The sequence below is a fragment of the Homalodisca vitripennis genome, chromosome X (assembly GCF_021130785.1).
Source record: "Homalodisca vitripennis isolate AUS2020 chromosome X, UT_GWSS_2.1, whole genome shotgun sequence".
Classification (NCBI taxonomy): domain Eukaryota; kingdom Metazoa; phylum Arthropoda; class Insecta; order Hemiptera; family Cicadellidae; genus Homalodisca; species Homalodisca vitripennis.
This window is the reverse complement of record NC_060215.1, coordinates 16,011,291-16,031,537: the sequence shown is the minus strand read 5'-3', so window position 1 is coordinate 16,031,537 and position 20,247 is coordinate 16,011,291. Positions and strand designations below refer to the sequence as shown.

At 33.2% G+C, this 20,247-nt stretch overlaps 1 protein-coding gene across 3 annotated transcripts in view; it reads right to left on the bottom strand.

Annotated features, from left to right (window-relative positions):
- LOC124368737 (kinesin-like protein KIF3B) overlaps window positions 1-10,624 on the bottom strand; it is a 45,379-nt gene extending 34,755 nt beyond the window's left edge. For 2 of the 3 annotated variants that reach the window (XM_046826067.1, XM_046826069.1), the window contains exons 1-3: window positions 10,420-10,624; window positions 5,729-5,818; window positions 4,785-4,835 (exon numbers count right to left, since the gene is read on the bottom strand). In XM_046826067.1, the coding sequence (XP_046682023.1) occupies window positions 4,785-4,799 (15 nt within the window). In that variant the 5' untranslated portion in view covers window positions 4,800-4,835; window positions 5,729-5,818; window positions 10,420-10,624. The remainder of the gene's footprint in view (window positions 1-4,784; window positions 4,836-5,728; window positions 5,819-10,419) is intronic. The other variant, XM_046826068.1, reaches the window with a different exon arrangement.
- Between the last annotated feature and the right edge of the window lie 9,623 nt (window positions 10,625-20,247).

Here is a 20,247-nt window from a genome sequence, read left to right as displayed (position 1 = left end):
CCGGATCAAGCAACATCGAGCATGGCTGCTGCTTGAATGGGTGACCGCTGAGCGATCCTGTCCTTGCAAGCAGTCCGCCTGCCCGGCCATTGGTGGTGGTTCGGAAGTCACCTTTAAGCCGTTGGTCCCCAGGTAAGTATTAGAGAGGTCTTCTTTTTGACATGTGGCTTAAGTTTAAAACTGCGTTAAAAATAGGAACTCGTCTCCAGTCCATAAATGTTTTACTCCGGAAACTTGGATTTTATTGTCTCAATGCTAATACATTTTTTAAATACAATTATTGCTAATACTAATTGTTGATCATTTAAATCCATTACAGATTTTCCCATAAAAAACTCTATATTGAATATAAACTATAAACCATTAATACTAACAGATAATCGTATCTTTTAATTCATTAGCATTGAGACACTAAAATCTAAGTTTCCGGAGTAAAACAATTGTGAATTTGAGATGAGTGGCTATTTATATTAGTTTTAAACTTGTTTTTTAAAAGTAGAGTCTCAGATGCACGGCCGGCAGCTAACTAGTATTCCCTCTTAAGTAATACTACTGACACAATATAAATCTGATCAGATTTTGGGGCTGAAAGGGATTCAACCAAATAACCATTTTAATACTAAAATATTCACGTATGCATTCTATCATTCTTACATGGGCATTAAATATGCTATGTTATGCAATAAACTCATTAGATACAGCCAGCTTCCAATTATTTGAGTGAAAATGTGATGAACAACTACAGCATTTTTTAAATCTTTTGACACCACCTCATTTCTCTTTTTAATTTTTATGTCCATAATTGAATTTTACACTCATATGTTTGCGTGCACACTCTAAAACAGAGTTTATAAGTGAAATTGTACAACTCTTAAGTACTTCTCTTTATCACAGACAATGAATTTTTTAATAATGCCACATAATAGAACCACTTGCAAAGAAATTTTTATACATACAAATTTTTCTAGAATATGTCCTCCTAAACATTTAAAATAGTTTGCGTGAAACAGTCTCAATGACTATAGATTTGCCATGGGTAAAATTTAAATCACAGGACAATAATTCACACAGTAGGAACTTTAAGTAGAGGACTGAGTATGTTGCTGAGTTATACAGCCTGATTGAAAAAAGATAGAATTAGGGAAGAATTTGTTAATATTGATATTTCAATGTTACCGTACATGTTTTGGCAGATTTGGAATACAATTTAATTACAGTATATCCCATTTTCAGAGTTTTAATTAACCCTTTTAATGCTAAGGGGTCTGGCGCATTGCCATACCCAAGAGTGCTATGCATTTTAGTGCATAAATGCAGAGTTTTAGTAAATTCCTTACTATTTCCTTATTTGAGGTCATATCTTATTACTTTTTTTGTATTGAAGATAAATAACCAATAAACATAAATAAATGCAAAAAATACACTTGTACATATTTGGATTGTTATAAAAAAATTTTCTTTATAATGTAAATTTGTTATAATTGTTTTTTCACTTTTGCATACAATTTTAGTATGTAAACAATTTTATATTATTTTTCTGAGGCTACCATCGGAAAGAGCAACTAAAACTTAACAAATTCCATATATTTGATTTTATTTTTACACAACAAATAAGAAGTGTGGATAAAAAATATAATATGTTGTCCGCGCCAAATTTTGTCCTACGTATAGGCCTAATGTTTGAAATGCTCAAGAGAAAAAGTAATAAACTTACTATTATTAGCATAAATGCTTTACTAACTTTATTATTATTTATAAAAGAAGAAATTAAAGCACAGTTAACACTTTTTTTACCTAAATAATTGTTTTATTCAGTAATAAAACTATAAAAAAGGTGAAGCAACTAATCATAACCTACAATGTTCTTATTGCACATAGTTTGTAACTTAGTAAAATATAATACACACGGAAAACACAAATGAAAAATGAAGTAATGCAATGACTTGGAATACTAATGAAGTAGTATTTCACAATTATAACACAATTTAATGGATAAAATAAGATAAAACAGAGTAAACAAAGCACAGCGACAGTTCGCTCGCAACGTAAACATCCGAACTGTCCTTTTTATTTCACGTCAATGACGTAAAACAGCTGGTCTTCGGCAAGTAAATATACAAATATCGTTACTCTATGGCTTTTGGATGAACTGTCATCGTTTGCAGCCAGTAACTTGCTAAACTGAACCAATATATATAAAAATACGCTGCGTCTACGATGTAGGCGCTAGCACTTTTAGACATAAACGCAGCTTCTACAAGTAGACGCTATAGCACTAAAAGGGTTAATCGGAACTTCTGTGAGTATTGAAGCATTAAAACAAATTAAAATGCAAAATGTTCTCCACATATTGGTTGTAAATCATATGTTACTGTTTTACAGTCATTTATAGCCTTCAATTTTCAATTACTGTATATGGCATCCAATTAATAAAGAGATAGGCCTCTCCATTTTTACAAAATGAAACCTACAACAAAATAAGGGTGTAAAAGTAATCTAACATGTTGAGTCCCACGAGTGTATTTTACATGTCTGTGAAAGTTGAATTTAGTTCCAGTTCGCCTTCCTCTTTAGTGTAGCGTCTGAAATCTAAAGCTGTAACATACTTGAATTCTGAAATCTGGAGTCATTTTCATCAGAAGAGATCCCAAAAAAAGTCGGTGAAGAAGAAGCTCACAACTAACTATTTGCATTGTTGTGACATCAGAGACACCTACACTAAATAATATAGTGTAATCTAGGTGAAGTAAGTTTGTGACAACATCAAATTTCAGATGCTGCACTAAAAGGAAGGTGAACTGGAACTAAACTCAACTTTCACACTGAATCAAGCCTTTCCATCATAGCTACGTTATGTGCAGAAAACACGTTATTCCACCAGGCTGTGGAATCGTGTCTAAAACATCGTAGTGGGCGCAATTGGACACCTGATGGGACAATGAGAATACTTCTTCACCTACATTACAATATATTGTGTCTCTACAATAAGGGTGTCTCTGATGTCGAAACGATGCAAACATTTTTTGTTTTGAGTTTCTTTGTTAGCGACTCTTTTCATCTCTTCAGACGAATACGACTGTAGATTTCAGAAGTCAAGTCTGTGACAGCGTCAGATTTCAGATGCTACACCAAGACGAAGGTGAACTGTAGCTAAACTCAACTTTCACATTGAATCAACCCTTCCCTCCATGACTTTGTTTACATGTTTGTCGTTCACTCCCATGGTATGGATTTCCAGGAGCAGCACATCACTAACCGCAATGTCGAGATTCTGGGGTTCATGGGCAATTCGATAGGTCTAGTCTACTGTGGGAGATGACTGGTGGAGTTGGTGGAGTTTATTCCCTAACCTCTTGCTAGCCTCAACAAGGGTATGCCATCCCCTGTCTACTTTGACTGGAGAGGCTGGTTCAGAGCTGGCCTCCCCTTCTTCCAGGGAGGCATGACTTTGAGATTAGTGCCCTAATTCTTCCTCATAGATCTCAATAGGAGGCGGCCTCTACTCCCTAACCTTACCCATCCCGAATATCCTGTCACTCCGCAAGCAGCGCACAGGTTCTTAAAGGACTAAGTGCAATTTATAAGCTTCTTGTCCTAAGAGAACAAAAACCAGCTGGAGGGCATACAACATCTGAGTTTCAAGTGTAAATCAGCTGTAAATGTGGTATCACAAGTTATACCCAAGGGAATCATTACAAATTACAGTTAAACATTTTGTTGTCTGATTCAGAGGATCTTTAAGCTATAGCAAAACACGTGGAACTAGAGCTAAAAACAATATTTGCATTGATTTAGAGGAATAGAATTCAAATAAGTAACTTTTCTATATCACTTAGCTTGATCATCAGGTAATTAACTGAAGTCGATAGTAATACTCACATATTTGGAAGCATTTACTAAGCTTCCTTCATAACCCCAGATAATTCGAAGTTGACTGTACTGTATTAGGAACAACACTGCATACATGCTTATTCAAACCTAATAAAGCACTCCACCAATCTTGAAAAATACTAATATACCTGTGACATTACATCTATAATAATTTGAAATATACACTTTAAAATATTTTAATTGCAAACAATTTGAGTTTAACTGTTTTAAGTTTAAAAAGTTAAATTACTAATAAAAAAATTATAAAATCCCTTTCTCCCTCAATAGTTAAAATTAAAACTATGTGGTTAACTTATCTTGACCAAATTCAAACAGCTTTTTGTATTGTGGCAGCTGCAATAATAATTGCTTAAACTTCACTTTCAACTGGAACTCATACACAAACTGGTACATTTAATGAAGTTAACACTATTGTTTAAGTTAAGCTGATATACAGAGCCACGCCCATCTCCCTGCAATATAAAAATAGGCATATGCCAACCCTTCATAAATGGTATCCTTGAGATAAATTATAATCATTGAGAGATATTCCCATCTTCAGAGTTACCTCCAAATCAGAGATTTTTAATTTTTAATAATTAACAATGTGAGGTAACATGAATGTCATGCAAAATGTTACAGAATTTGATCTATAATTTTGTATATTTGTATAGTAGTAGATTTTCAAAGGTTGGTGGGATGTAGACGTCAAAGACAACACTTTAACTCATCATACTATACAAAAGCTAGTGCAACAAGGTTAAAGCTATAGTGTTTTACTAGCAATAAACAACGATTTGGACTGAGTTGGGCTTATTAAAGAATAGATGCAAAGGTGTTAAAAGAAGCAGGCACCCAAACAGCTGTATAAAATATGCTACTAGGTCGGTAAGAAAAAGTTGCAGGTTACTAACCGCTACTGACGTCATGGTTTAGGCGGATTTGGAGGGAGGTGTGGAGAAATTCTGCAATCATAAATACCAAAAATTAAATAATACCCTATTGGTCACAACATTTATTGAGCTTATTATAATTGTTGAATATAATTATCTTAATTACCTAAAATAACTAAACAATAACCAAGTAATCAAACAAATTTACAAACTTGGCTTCGTTTGAGCTTAGATGACCCAAAGTCTAATAAAAGAAATTCTTAGCTAGGTTCCAGTAGCTGTAACAAAACATTACTGACTAACACAGTGGTAGTTCTTTCCCTAACTATCAGAGGTTCTTGCTAGCCTCAACAAGGGTGTGCCACTTTTGACTGGAGAGGCTGGTTCATAGCTGGCCGCCCCTTCTTCCGGGGGGACATGACTGAGATTAGTGCCTTAATTCTTCCTCATGGATCTCGATAGGAGGCGGCCCCTACCCTCTAACCTTTACCCATTCAGAATATCCTGTCACTCCGGAAGCAGCGCACAGGTTCTTACAGGACTAGGTGCAATTTATAAGCTCCTTGTCCTAAGAGAACAACAACAAAAAATGATGGCCAAATGATGTTATTTTAATCAACAGTATCCTCCGGCACAAATGTTAATGCCTCTGGTAAAAAATGTAGGTGCTATAATCTAGTATAATATAAAAATATGTAACTTTCAAACTTCAATGCATTCGATGTACCAAAATTTTAAATAAACAAAATGGTAATGAAAATGTCGCTATTTAAGCTCGTCAATTTAATGTGCTGAAGTTCAATTAGAAAAGTCTCCTTAACTGACAACAAATTTAAAACAATTTTGTTTATCTACTAAATACCTCAAAAAGCTAAACTTTTAGAGCACAACTTGGATACGACTTTTGTTGGTTTAATAAATACAGAAGTTTAAGTAACAAGTGTGACTGACGTTCATTTTCTTACCATTTTCAACAGTAGGAGGAAAGAAGACATGACAGTTGTCTAGGTGGGTAAATGTCTACTACCATTTTGCTGTTCATACTCCAAAAACATCTGAAACACAAACAATATGTTCTGAACGTAGCTGTGAAAGTTATACACAAATCATACTGTTTTCGTCACAATTATATGTGATTTAATTCTCTATTATGTTTTCCAGTTGAACTCAAATTAATATTTATCTTTTGAGTGCTACTGCAAAGTCATTTTGTAAAAATTAACTACCTAGTTTTCAGGTTTTAAAATGTATAGAAAGACTAAATTGTAAAATAGTCACTATTTATTCAATCAATACAATAGGCTGTTTAATAAAACAATATTGTAAAGTAGAATACAACACTTAAAAATAGATAAAAACTAAATAAAAACTGTATAATTTTTACGGTAAAAGATAACATAATAGTGTAATATAAATAAAACCCTACACAGTCAATGGTTGGCTAACATGTCAATAGTTCAAATTATTCTATTAATCCTTTTAGGATGAGTGGGCTATTTATAGCCGTAAAGTACGTTGTTCAAGAAGACGTTGTACTAATCCGCACTAATCTTGCAGGAAAGGACAAGCGGGCTGTTAGTAGCCCACTTTTTTTAATGTTTATAAGTCATGAAACATTGTAAAATTATAATTTTATATATGCTAACATATACCCCACGACCTTTCTACAAATAATTTTACTGACTGTGTTGAGTATTTTGTGTAATTGGATAAATCATCATTATTTTCCAACGAATCAACATCAAATTTTAGAAAAAAAATTAGAAACTGAAAAACTTGGTTTCTGATACTCAAATTATTTATTGTTCTTATAGTACAGTAATGGTAAATAAAATAATAAAACAAAAAGAAGCTTGGTAATTTTTTTCAATTTTATACCTAATCGAATAATGTTATATTGTAGACAATTTTATTGTGAATAGCATAAACAAATTATGTACATCATTTTTAATATTATACTTATAAAACATTTGCATTTTCCCTACTTTCAACTTCTCTTTTTCACTTACATCCTTTACAAAAAGTTTTCATTTCAAAAGTATGTACCAGAAAAAATTACAATAATTTTTGTCATTCTAAAAGAGTCAAATGCTTATAACCAATTTATTTCATTACATTTTCTCCAATTAATGTTATGAATAATAAATAAAAATGATACCTAGGCCTATTTACAAATGGATAAACCGATGTAGCCCAAACAATAATACACACATAGCCTCGTGTGTGTTAATGCACACATAAAAGTGATAACTTAGCACAATGCATAACATATGTACTAATAGTGTTACAAAACTGTCTATAATCCCAAGACTACGCACACCTGGTAATAAATCACATGAAAACTTTGTTGACTCTTAACGCTTGCATGCATTTTAAAATACAAAGCACTATTGGACGTGTTTCAAATGAAACCATTTGTTTCTGGCGTTGAACTATCACCAACTTTACTATGTTACAAATGTATGTTTGATAGTTGTCAAATAAATCTATCAAATGGAAGTAATATTTTGGAAACTTGCTGAAGTTGTTCAAAATAGATGTGAAATAGTATAATACACTATAAATATTCCATAGATTTAAAAAATATTAGTTTACTTTCTTAATATAAAAAAGAAATATTCATAAATAAATTATGGTCTATGCCTAGATGTGTTGTTTTAGCACATCCAATGATGAAAATGGTAGCCTATTAAAATAATATCGTTAAAATTAACAGAAGTGCAAGTTAACTGTATGTGCATGTAAAACTAAACAAACTGCTGTAGTGGTACAGTGACACTCTGGCAGCCTAATGTCTGGTGATTTACACATATCTACTTGTATCAATGGTCCTGGCACTTAACAAACTAACATGAGGCTTATGGCCTGGTGGTAAAAGTGTTAACACATTCACTGCTAGCGTCTCCGATTGGAGTCAGAGACCTTCGCCTGTTGTTTTCTATATTCACTAAAAATTCTCAGCACCCCAAATGAGTTTAAATTTTTTTACTAGCAGTGAATGTGTTTTCTGAACTAACACTTACAATCAGGTAGATGATATTGCAACAACGGGATTATTCAGTGTCCTTTTATCCAAGAAACCACATTTGTGGTTGATATAGCTCATTAAAATGATAATCAGTGTGTACTCCAATGAAGGCCATTTGAATTAAATAGATAGGCTCATTTTTAAGCACAAACCGCTGGGAAATTAACATTTAATATAGTGCTTTTTTAAATGTCATTTACGAATTTAAAGAGCTTAGCATCGATCAAAAACTTTATCTTACAGGTTATTATATACAATAACCTCAGTTCATGTGTGAGCTACTGTTAAAAGGCTACCATAATTAATGACACCATGATTATTAAGCTTACTTTAGATGTACGTTATTTCAAACTACCTACCTTCTCTAAAATAATTGAGAACATTATGGTAACCGATTTATTAGACATCTTAAAGTAAACAATAAACAACATGAAAATCTACTGCTCTAATTCTCTTAAAAGATAGTGAAGCTTTTAAGACTGGGGACTCGATTCGTCTTTCAGATTGTCACCTAAATAAAGTGTTTTACAACGTACTCCTCAATAAACTGTGTTTCAAATCGTGTACTTAAAGAGTGATGTTGGTGAAAAAAAGAGGCAGGCAGTCTTTTATTGATACAACATTAGTGATAAGGAACATATCTTGTTCATCTTGTTATCTGTGTTCCGGAACTCATTTGTTTTTGTCTGATAAATGACCATGGACCACAAGAGAAATCTTATTTCCAGATGGCAAATTCTTAGTATTGAGGATGGAAGACGAGCATCTGATAAAGGAAGTGGCCTGCTAGTGAAGCAGAGGATTGGTTTGGTAAATTAAAAATAAACTGAATGCAGCAACACAAGAACCTAAAGTTTGAAGCTTAAAAAGTGAATAAAATGCTATACTGCGGGTTACAAGGAACAGTCCCGTTCTTGGAATTATATTGATAGAAGGTTTGATTGAAATAAAAAAAATGCTTGCTTTACTTCAAGATGTTTTCTAAGAAAACAAAATGGTATTTATTTACAATACCGTGACCATGGAAAATGGACTTTTTTCATGGGTTGGGCATTTATAGCCTAGTATTATTATCACAGGTGCATATAAACTGGGGGGAAAGAATATTATTGTATTATATTGATGCCTTTCGGGCATTATTGCGTTAAGGAGCACGGGCATCAGGGGCATCACGTGATCTGGGATTCGACTTTTGCAAGCTCGAGTTAATTTTTTTTTCTAAAAGAGCAAGCAGTGCGCAGCACTGCGCAGCGGGCAGGCATCGTTGACAGGATTAACGTACTAGTCTGCATCATTTCAGTAACTTATCACTTACCTTAATGAACATCCAATACAAAGGTGTGCCATTACCACTACTGAACTAGGTGGTTAAGAATAGACACGGAGGAACAAAATAGTTCAAAATGGTGTCCCTTCTTTATTTGAGAGAGCCGTGGAGTAATACCAAACTGTCAAATATGGATAGTGTTGCCAGAGGTACTGTCAAAAACAGAGTTTTCAGAGAATTTCAAAAAATCATAACTCCTTTGATTTTCGTTGCCGACAAATTTTTTTTCACTATTATTTTCAGGAAAAATTGTAGTTTACAGGAAAAAAATGAACATACCTTTCCATGGTCACGATATTGTAAATTGATACCAACAAAATATTGTTGTCAAAATCCTTTCTGAATCAAACTGCTTGATTGGAAGTATGTTATTGGGAATTGAATATAGAAAGATTTAAAATTTGAGGAAGAAGACAGTTTGCATCTTAATATCAGCAAACCCTGAAAGGCTTTTTTCTGTGGAAAGGCTCGATACCTGCACATCACTATTTGTTAAACTCCCATATGCACAACTTTCCCTATAGATTTATAACCTAAGAAAGACTGGATATACTGCTTGCTACAAAGAACATTTAAATAAATGACATTAGCAAAGCAGAGGATATTATATTCCCTGTTGTGTCTAGATTACTCTTTTCAATAGCTCGATAGACCATTTGATTTATGATCACTAAATCTAATGTGGCTATAAAGCCAAAATAAATTATTAACGAGTCAAATTTGACATAGGCTTGGCTATAACTCTCTAAAACTACTAGCCTACATAGAATCATCAGTGTACTAATATTTAATATGTCGATCTTTAGGTAGCTTACAACGAAACCTAACGATATTTTACATTAAGGAGTAGATTGCTGAGCCTAAACTATGAATTTTAATGTGGAACAATTTAAATTTTTACTTGTTAAAACCTAGGCTAGCCTACATGAACTAAAGTTTATTGTGACTAAAGTATTACTGTATGTATAACTAACTTACTACAAACATACTGAAGGATGGACTAAAGAAGCTCCAAGGAGCTACATTTGAGACTGGGTTGAAATAATTTAGTTTACACTATGAACAAAAACTTCCAGCAAAAGATAATTTTTTCTTCTCAAACATAACTTAGTATATGCTACATGTCTCTTATGAAATATATTTCTAAAAACCATATGATATGAAGTGGTTTAAGTGCCAAATAATCATTGTTTCACTTCTATAGATCACAAATTGTACACAAAACTAATAACTTCAACCCAAGCAACCCGTTGCAAATATTCTTTCCTGAAATTACATTAATTTATTAAGTTATGAGTTACCTGTTTCACCACAATTTTTTTAAGCTGAATATAACCAAGCTCATAAACGGATTTGCTATTGTTCTTCAGTCAGCCTTCGTTTTTAAAAATGTACTATTCAAATTTATTACTTTCGTTTTCGAGGACTTGCTGTCAGAGATAAACAGAACACCTACGTTTCTTGAATACTTACTAGTACTACTGACTTCTGATCTCAGACTAGACGATACGAAGTACAGAAAGAATTACGTTCCAAAACCGGGAAAAAACAGTAAAAAAAAGTAAATTCAATAAAGTACTGTTTTTATCTCTATGCATGAAATATATTTTAGAAATAATAAATGTAATATATTCCATTGTATGTGTGTATGTATATGGCCATGGGCTATTTATTATTATAACATTATTTTTTGTTGTATATTTGGAATATATGCACGCATTCACTTTCTTATACTTACTTATTTCATACTTCTGATTTTAAGCGTAATATTTTGGGTTTTAAATTTAGATTAACAAAGTATTAGCTTTAAATAAGTTCATTTTTTTATTGCTCAATGCATTATTTATACGTATTACTATTAAATTTGACAGTATTCAGGCATGCTTTTCGTACTAATATTGAAATGTATTATCAAAGCTGATGATTATGTGCGTATTCAGGTATGTTTTCCCTACTAATATTGAATTTTATTATAAAAGCTGATGATTATGTGCATTTCAGGGCAATATTTAAATATTAAGAAAACCTTGACTTTTTAAAGATAAAAATAAATAGTGCTGAAATATCGCACGGACTTTCTTCGTTTGCATACTAAGTTTTCCTTCTCGTCGTTGACTTTTAAAAGGGCTTCTGGAAAAAAAAATAAACCTCCCTCGTCTGCACATGATTTAGTTTTCCACTCTATGGATATCGGTTTAAGGGTTACTCCCCGAGATTGAAAACCTTTGGTTTTCGCCGATGATTCTAAGTTATTTTATAAATGATGCTGGAGTCTTCGGCTAACTTTGGATCAATTGGGACATACCGCATCAGGACATGTGCTTCCCTTTAATCCAGAGTGGTTTTACCTCTTACCCTGTCCAGCAATTATATTAGTGCTGCAACATGTTGACTCCGAAGTTGCACATTCACAAAGGTCAAGGAAAATGTCTACACTCATCGAAACGTTCTTAAAGCACCTACAACATATTACTCAGAAACAGGCAGTAGCGTGAGTGCAGTAAATTGTTGGAGGAAGCACGTACATCGACCAGGCCACCTCGAAAGATTTCGATAGATGTAACCGTGCCACAATTCTTTAATTAGCTGAACGTAGGGAAACCAACACTGGAATAAGAACAAAAAGTTTAAACGATTTCCTGTCTGTAAATATGCTGGCGTCGGTATTTTATGACATTTGTTCCACAAATGCACAGCAATGCATTTTATCTTGTAAATATAAAACTAAAGTTCGTTATTCTACCCATTTGTAGACAAAGTAGTACTGTAATAAATGAGTCAGTCATTAATACCGTATTTGTAAGTTTATCGTCTTAACATTTTCCTGTACGCGAATTTGTTTGCAGCCCTGTGCATTGCAAAATTACTAGACTGTCATCAGAGCTTACTTGAGAACAGGTCATATGAAGCTGGCCGTGGAAGAAACACGGGCTCTTTATATCCACTCCAGTCATTTTTAACGATTGTCTTTGAGCTTTATTCACTGTCATAGAAAAGCGGAGTTTGATTGGGAACTTATAGTCTTTGGAGTTGAAACCTATCTGAAGGAATCATGGGAATAGCGGCTATGAAGGCTGTTTCACCTGCCCTATAGCTAATTAATGCGGTTGCCTCTAGGACATTTCGGTGCAGAGTTTTAACTTGCAGTATTATGTCATTGCGTAGTTTATCAGGCATGATATTCTGTGAGACAATTATTATAGATCCACCTTTAAAACATAGATAGTGGGGTGATATTGCTGGTGGGTTAAGATTTTGTATGAACTTAAGAAGGTAGTCAAAATTGTCTTCTGGTTCTACTACTGAATTGATAGATTAGTACTTCATAACCTCAGTGAGGAGCTGCTCCAATAAAGCATCGTTAAAGTACGTTTCAGAGTTGATTTTTGCAGTATCGATATTTCTCTGAGACTTTTCTTTAGAACTCAACTTGTTTACGTCCGAGTAAATATTTTATGTTAGTGTCTTTAGGTCTCGAACAATCACGAAAATATTTCCGGAATATTGTCATAATCCAAATATTCTAACCTCCCTTCTCTAATAAAGTTTGAAAATTCTTCAGCTATTAGAACACTTTTAAAGTGTACTCTCATGTTTACACGCAAAGACAAAATTATAAACATTAGGTCACAGATAGGATGGCTTAATTCAGGCTTTAACTTCAAATTCCTCAGGGTATTGCAGGCTGTTGGTGTCTAAAATCATTAGCCAGCAACACTGATCCCCTCATAATTGACTTGCAGTTATCATGTCTTGGTGAGTCTGCCCAAAAATTCAAATACTCCCTTCTGGGCAATACTACACTCGATCCAGATTAAAATAAAAAGTCTAATTATATTGACATTAAAATGCTAGTCATGTTACGTCTCCGTATAGTGCTAAAATGACAAGAGCCTAAAGATATATGGGGGTGAATAGAGGAAAAATAAATTTATCACAGTGTTCAGTTCACAGGAAAAAAACAGTAAAAAGTGCATAGTTCCGGAGTTAATAAAAATATCTTGTCTATACGCTGACCCCTACTCAAGCTTTACTCTATTCTATGCCTAAGAAACCATTGATCTTTCTTACTTTCTATTACTTGTGAATTAAACATTACAATTTGAACTATCGTGTTTTTTGTATAGTTTTGAATTTAATGAAGTTAGATTTTATATATAATGAAACTATACTTTTTAAAGTGATAATTACGATTTTATAATTCTACAAACACATATATTACTTTTTTAATAAGACCTATCTGTTATTTTTGAGGTTACAACGATTAGCTTAAAGACTAAGTTGGGCATTTGGTTTTTTTGTATTATCAGATAATTTAGGCAGCATATAAAAAAAGACCTAATGACTCTTGTGGTGCGCCAAACTAAGCTGCACGCATTAAAATATTAATGCTGTTACTGTGAGTTACATCTTAGTTCTTGCAAGAATTTAATTGTATGAACAATAACTTAACACAATATGTACAAAAAAGTTGCAGATTATTTTACAATATCGTTGGCGTTGAATAAATCTATAAATATAATGATAGAATAGTTTTCATAAACTGTTCCAACGGTTTTAGTTGAAGTTAAAGTTTTAAATTTGAATTGTACACTGTACTGGCACGACCTGGTAAAGTTTCTAACCAAATATGCAGAGCAAAATGCACTAACAACAAAGATAATTTTGTTATCAGAAGTAACATTTTTAGCCATTTTACCTGCATTACCATGTGGTTTAGATATTAATCCACTTTCATTGTACACCTTTGTAACGCGTCTGAATCGCTTTATTTTCATGTTATGAGCAAACATAAAGATTTCTCGACATATTTCTAAGCTTTGAAGAAGCTGCATCTTGATTTCTATCTCTGAGATGTTTTTGTTTCTCAGTTGCCATTGCAATGCTAAGTGTAAGACAATGTAACTGGGCCAAAATTACCTGGTCTAGTTTGTTTACATGGTTCTCATAAAAATCAATTTCAGCATAATTTCTTCGAATTTTAACCAGCTCATCGGTCTGCAACAATGTTTATGGCACTCACAGCCATTTTCTAAAAAGGCTTTAGTTATATTAACATCAATATCTGCATCAAAACAGAAAGGAGATTGTCATATGCATCAGGAACAATCAGTGGCTGTCCAGAGTAGTTTTCATCAACAACTTCTTCCTCATCACAGTGAGTGCACTTTTCACTTGGCACATCTGCCGTTAAGTGTGGCATTGGAATTGGCAACAATATAAAGCGATGGCGAGGGATCTTCTGTCATATTCACACAGATTTTCAGGAGCACATGCACATCGATCTCTAAGCACAGTGAAGCAGATCAGAGATTTCTACACATAATGTAGCTATTAGTGGGAAGGGTTGGAATGAATGTTACAATTAACAATGTCAAGTCTAGTAATGTCATCTGTTTTAGTTAATGTTCTGTAATAATTATGAAGTCCGGTTCAATCTCATCAGTAGTAATCTCCAGTGAATCAATTTTAGAGGACAGAGAATTAATGTTTTGATGAAAAATTTTAATGCTTAAGACGTAAGACATAAGATCTTTATTGCCGTTGATCATATACACAATGAAATAGGCATTGTCAATACACTTTTTAGTATAAAACATACTAATATAGAAACAAACCATTATTGAAAACCACAAAACAGATTTAACAGACTCAAAAACATTTACCTTGCAGTTGTTGTAAAATAAACATTTATTTTAAAATTAAAACCCAATGATTTAAAACTGAATATTTACATCCATATTTAAAAACTCGTAAATAAAATAAAATACATGATTTAAAAACCACAAAAAAATTTTAAATTTCAATTATTTTTTATTACTATTTTGTTTCATTTTTAGTTTTATGGAAATCATATGATATAGTGTGTGATGGAGAGGAATTATTTTGTAACAATTTTAATAACATTTCAGCAGTCTTCACCTTTCCTTTTTTGTTCATATGTAGCCCATGGCTAGTGAATACATGTCGAGGAAAGATGTGTAGAGGAAGAAGGTTTAGTTCTGGATGATTTTTGGCTACATTAACTGTAGATATTTTAGATCTAGGTTTGGAGTGTAAAACCTCATGGAAACCGTAGGCAGTACAAGATTGGTGTGCTTGGAGTTTTTTATCAGTGTCTTTACATCTTTCAATAGTTGTTCAATGCTAGTGTTTGTGCCCGCTATTACTAATAAATGATTATCATTAGACAACTCCTTCGTAATAAATCAGAAAAAAAAGAAAACAGAACATGAAAAGTTTTCTGAGTTCATGAAATCAGAAGACTTTATTCATGAACTTAGAGTACAGAATTGGCGTCAAAATTAAGTAAGCTCTTTGACATCCTCAGTGGCCTGACCTAACTTTGCCCCAGGTCTAATAAATGAGCAAACATTAGCCGAGCTCCGTTGTTCAATAATACTACCAAGACTCTGCCATGGCAGTCAGCAAGTATCAGTATTTTTTGTTTACTCTTTTTCATTTCCATTTTACAAGAAACATTAGTTTTGACATTTTTAGTTATTGTTTTCTTATTATTTTGTTCACTAGATTTTCTTATCTTTAAGTCTTCTTCTGATATTGATTTTTTGTTAGAGTTGGAATTTTCATGCAATAACGCAGCACATGCATTTCCACATTCAATTTTACTTACATTTAGATTGTGCAAACTACTTGATCTTCGTTTGACCGTGTGCCATGACTTATTTCGAGGTGGATAACATTGGAGACATTTAGAGAAATTTCTTTGCTGATTTACTTCTTGCAATAGTTTTTTATTGTCATTTTGTAAAATATCAATAACTGATTTCAAGTTTTCAATTTCCATTTTGTTTTTATTTAATTCCTGCTGAAGAATTTTTGTGAAGAAATCATTACTTGGGTTGTGTTTTCATTACAGAATTCAGATTTTTTCTTCAATTAATGCCTTTTCTAGCTCAATACATCTATCTGTTAAAGCACCCACCTGGAAACTCAAATCCAGGTACTCAGGGGTGTTAACAGCCACATCTTTGGTTAAACATAATGTACGTAAGCCCTCGCTCGTATTAGGTGTGAGTCTATCTCTCTGTTGAGAAATAGGTGTTGAACTCAGGCACTTCAGATTGATGTAGTTGAGAAATTGATGATTTTATTATGTTAACTACCGATGGACTGGTTGTTTTGCAAGGAGTTTTCATAAGCTCGCTAGCTTTCCCAACTTCAAACAGGGCTTTTTAATATTTTTCCTTGTGTTTTGAAGCAACCACTTCTAGCGTGTACTTTAATCTGTTATCATGATAATAACATATATCCCCTTTGTTGAGTTTGGAAGTCTCATGTGTAGCAATAAACTCTACTTCATATTTTTTTATACGTTACACTGTCCACACTCAATACTTTTGCAGGCCAGTGGGGGCAACCCTTAACTTTGGCAAAAACTAAATCATTTATTTGGAAATTAACCTTAGTGTTAACTCCAGTGTGTGAATAATTCATTTTATTAAAGTACTCAATTACTGTACTTCATGAATAGTTTAGCATTAGTATAATGAGAAAAATAAAATATCTCTCAATAATATTTTACAATTAAGTGATGCATTACTTTATTTTAATTTGATAAAGGTATTATTTATTTCACATTAATATTGATAACAAAGTTCAGTCCAAATAATCACTCATAATCAGAAATCAGGTTCTCAGTTAAATAAGTCAAGTCCCATAATCTTGACAAGGATGCACCTGGTATCATAAATTAAAAAAACCACAGCTGATTACAAATGGGCATTGAGTTCAGGACAAGCTGTGACCTGTAGTAAGGACTGCCAGTACTGTCGAAACTGACCACAGGAATCCAGTCCAAACAGTCAAATCAGAGACTTCCTGTCAGTAAAAAGTGTTCATTTGTAATTGAATAAAACTTCACTACAAAATTTTAATTTGTAATTGAGAAATTCTCCTTACATGAAAATAAAATATGTTTATTACAGTTTCTATTGATAAATTAAAATGTTATTGTGCAAAGATCTTATTACTGTACACCATGTGCAAAGTCACTGCCAAACTTGTGAGTATGAAACATATCAAATTATTCACCGATAGTGAAAAATATTTTGAACTTCTATTATTTTAGTATAAACATATGTACATAACCAAAAAACCAGTGCACATCGAATGCATGTAATTATGAATAAAAGCCACTGATCCTACTGTTGTATATAAAAGTCTTGAAAAACTACTTCCGTCAAAAACACTGACACTTCCAGTCGTATACATTCACTTTCAGACTCAGGTATTTCCAGTGACATAGTTGAGTCGGCCATGTTGAAGAAAATATATTTAAACAAAAGTCTACTTTGGTATAATAAAAATTCCTACTTTTAACGTTATTCTATAGCTTGAGAATATAAATTGACACACATTTAAAAAATTTTAATTACGTTAATTAAACATATAGTTTTGTTATAATACAATGTTAATATAGAACAGATGATTACATTTAGCAGACTCTTTCAATTAATACTTCACAACTACAGAGACCAAGACCGGATTTTTCACTACTTTAGAGACTGGTGGGGTGATCTAAGGGATTTTCGGATCATTAATTGACATATATTCATACTAGGGACACTAAGAATATACATGTTACATTTCAGTAGAATAGTTTGCGTAAAAACAAAATAAACCCACTTTCGAATTTGTAATATTATTACGATTTGTAAAGTTTGTGTATATTATATTATAAGTAAAAAAAAAAATGTTTAAAGAAGTAATTAAGATTTAGGCTGTATTAATTAAAAATTAGCTGATGTCGATTTCAATATTCTTAAATTTATGATTTTGGTTGTGTGAATCGTATGTGCAGATGTGCAGTTGGTCTCTCATGTTTGTTCGCAAACTTTACACACATGCTCATAATCAAGACAGGCAGATGGCTGTAGGAGCCTGGGCGCAGGGTTGCAGCCTCAGAAGGATTCAAAATCAAGGGTTGCGGCAAGCAGCTATGACAAGTGTGCGCGCGTGTGATAACATCCCTCCATTGAATTTAATTTCCTGAATCAGTTATTTTTAAAGAAGCAAAAATTAGTTGCAATCATTGGGATTTGATCCACTACCTAAGCACAAAAGGCAAGGACACTATCCACTAAGTTATCGAGAAATCAGATAAGATGCACCTTCCCTCAACTAGTTTGAAGATGGCAAACTTGTTCCCACTGGAAAAATTAGTTTATTGTCTAAATATTTTTTATAAGTGAGAAATGTCAAACAGCTGATATTTTTGTACAAATATCACTTTTCTTGCAATGTCCGCTCTGTTAAAATATTGATTTGTGGAAAATATCACAAAATATTATTTATATTAAAATAGCAAACAGGTTAGTTCCTACATACTTAAAAAACTTATGGTTGACAACTTTATCACATATTTAAACTTTGCTTTAAGTGGAAAAAAATTCAAAACACTTAAAACTTATCAATGTTTAAATCAATTGAACTGTCACATTAAAAGCTACAAGCTAGACCACTCTAGTGAATCCAACTCTCTCATTGCTTAAGTGTGAGCCAAGCAACAATTGGGGGCTGTGCTGCTTAATGTGTGTAGTGCCGGTTTCACCAGTTTTTTTCTTTCTTTCAAACCTTTCTCAAATCCCAACCTTGTTTTGTTTTCTCTGTTGTGTTTAGTGTATTGTGTATATGTAACTGTAGTCTGATATCGGTTGAACATTTCTTTTCTCATGAAGAATCTGATTCAAATTCAGATAGTTCTCATGACGACTTGTAGGAGTGTGTACACTTTAAAAATATAAAAACAACCTGATAAGCGGTTCCAGTGGGAATGGGGGTTAAAAAAACTAGTGGAGTACTGAGTACAGACTGGAATTCCAAACTTGGAAATTACGTTATTAATTCGAGTTCCTAGACACCTTCAATGCACTTTCTGGATACCCAGACGTCATTTTTGAGCTAGTAAAACCACTTGTTTTATCCGGATTTTAGGTTTGTACAGTGCATTTCCGCAGCGAGTGTGTTAAATGAATTAAGCTTTGTCCCTATACGCTAAATAAGACTTTCTCTAATCTTGTATCAGTGACAGTTGTCTCTGAGAATACTTTTTAATTATGTTCTACCTGAAATTAAATTCCTAAGCTTAACTCATGCAAGGTATATCAACAAATCAGAAAATGAATTATGCAACATTATTTGTCTAATATTATTTCTACAGATTTCTAAGATATTCAACAAAATGTAAGTCTAAATCGCTTATGTCCAGGTTGAGCTTCCAAACGTTAAGATTTGATGCAAGAGTTTGATGTTGTGTTAAGTAACAAATGCAAATTTACTACTCATTAATCAATATACTTGTACAGTATATTTTAGTTCTTAGAACTAAAAATCTTAAAATGTTCCATTTCATTTCATGAACTGTGCCACCCCTGGACTTCCTAAATACGAGGTCTGTCCAAAAAGTATCCAACCGCTGACCAGTAGGTGGCCGCAGCATAACCGACCGGCTCGAAGCGGTTATTGGAGGGGAGGGGTGAGCCTACTCCTTCCCATATTAGCGTTGAATATGATCCAGTCACTCACTGAGTAACAGCGCTCTGTTCCGTACAGTACTGCCGTGTGTGTGCGTCGCATTTCAATATGACTGAACGTGTTGAGCAGCGCATTTGCATTAAATTTTGCCAAAAACTTGGCCATTAAGCATCAGAGATGATTACTATGATACGGAAAGTTTATGGTGATGTGTCTATGGGCGATACACAAATAAAAGAGTGGTTTAGGCAGTTTAAAAATGGCCGAATATCAGTGGAGATTGATGACCGACATAGCAGGCCTTCAACGGCCAAAAACGCTGAAAATGTTGAACGTGTTTGTGCAGCAATTAATGAAAACCGTCAATTGACTGTCCGAGAGCTGAAAGAAGATTTAAGAATACCAAAATCGTCAGTTTGTAACATTTTACACAAATATTTAAAAATGAACCGTGTTTCGGCAAAATTTGTTCCTCGGCTGCTAACAGAAGACCAAAAGAACTGTCGACTTGAAATCGCACAGGACAATCTGGATTTCAAATTCACTCCACTTTGAAAGAGCAGAATGGCCAGGCTGAGTCACCAGATTGTCTACTTTCCTATTATAATGAGAAAGACGAAGGAGAGTAGTGC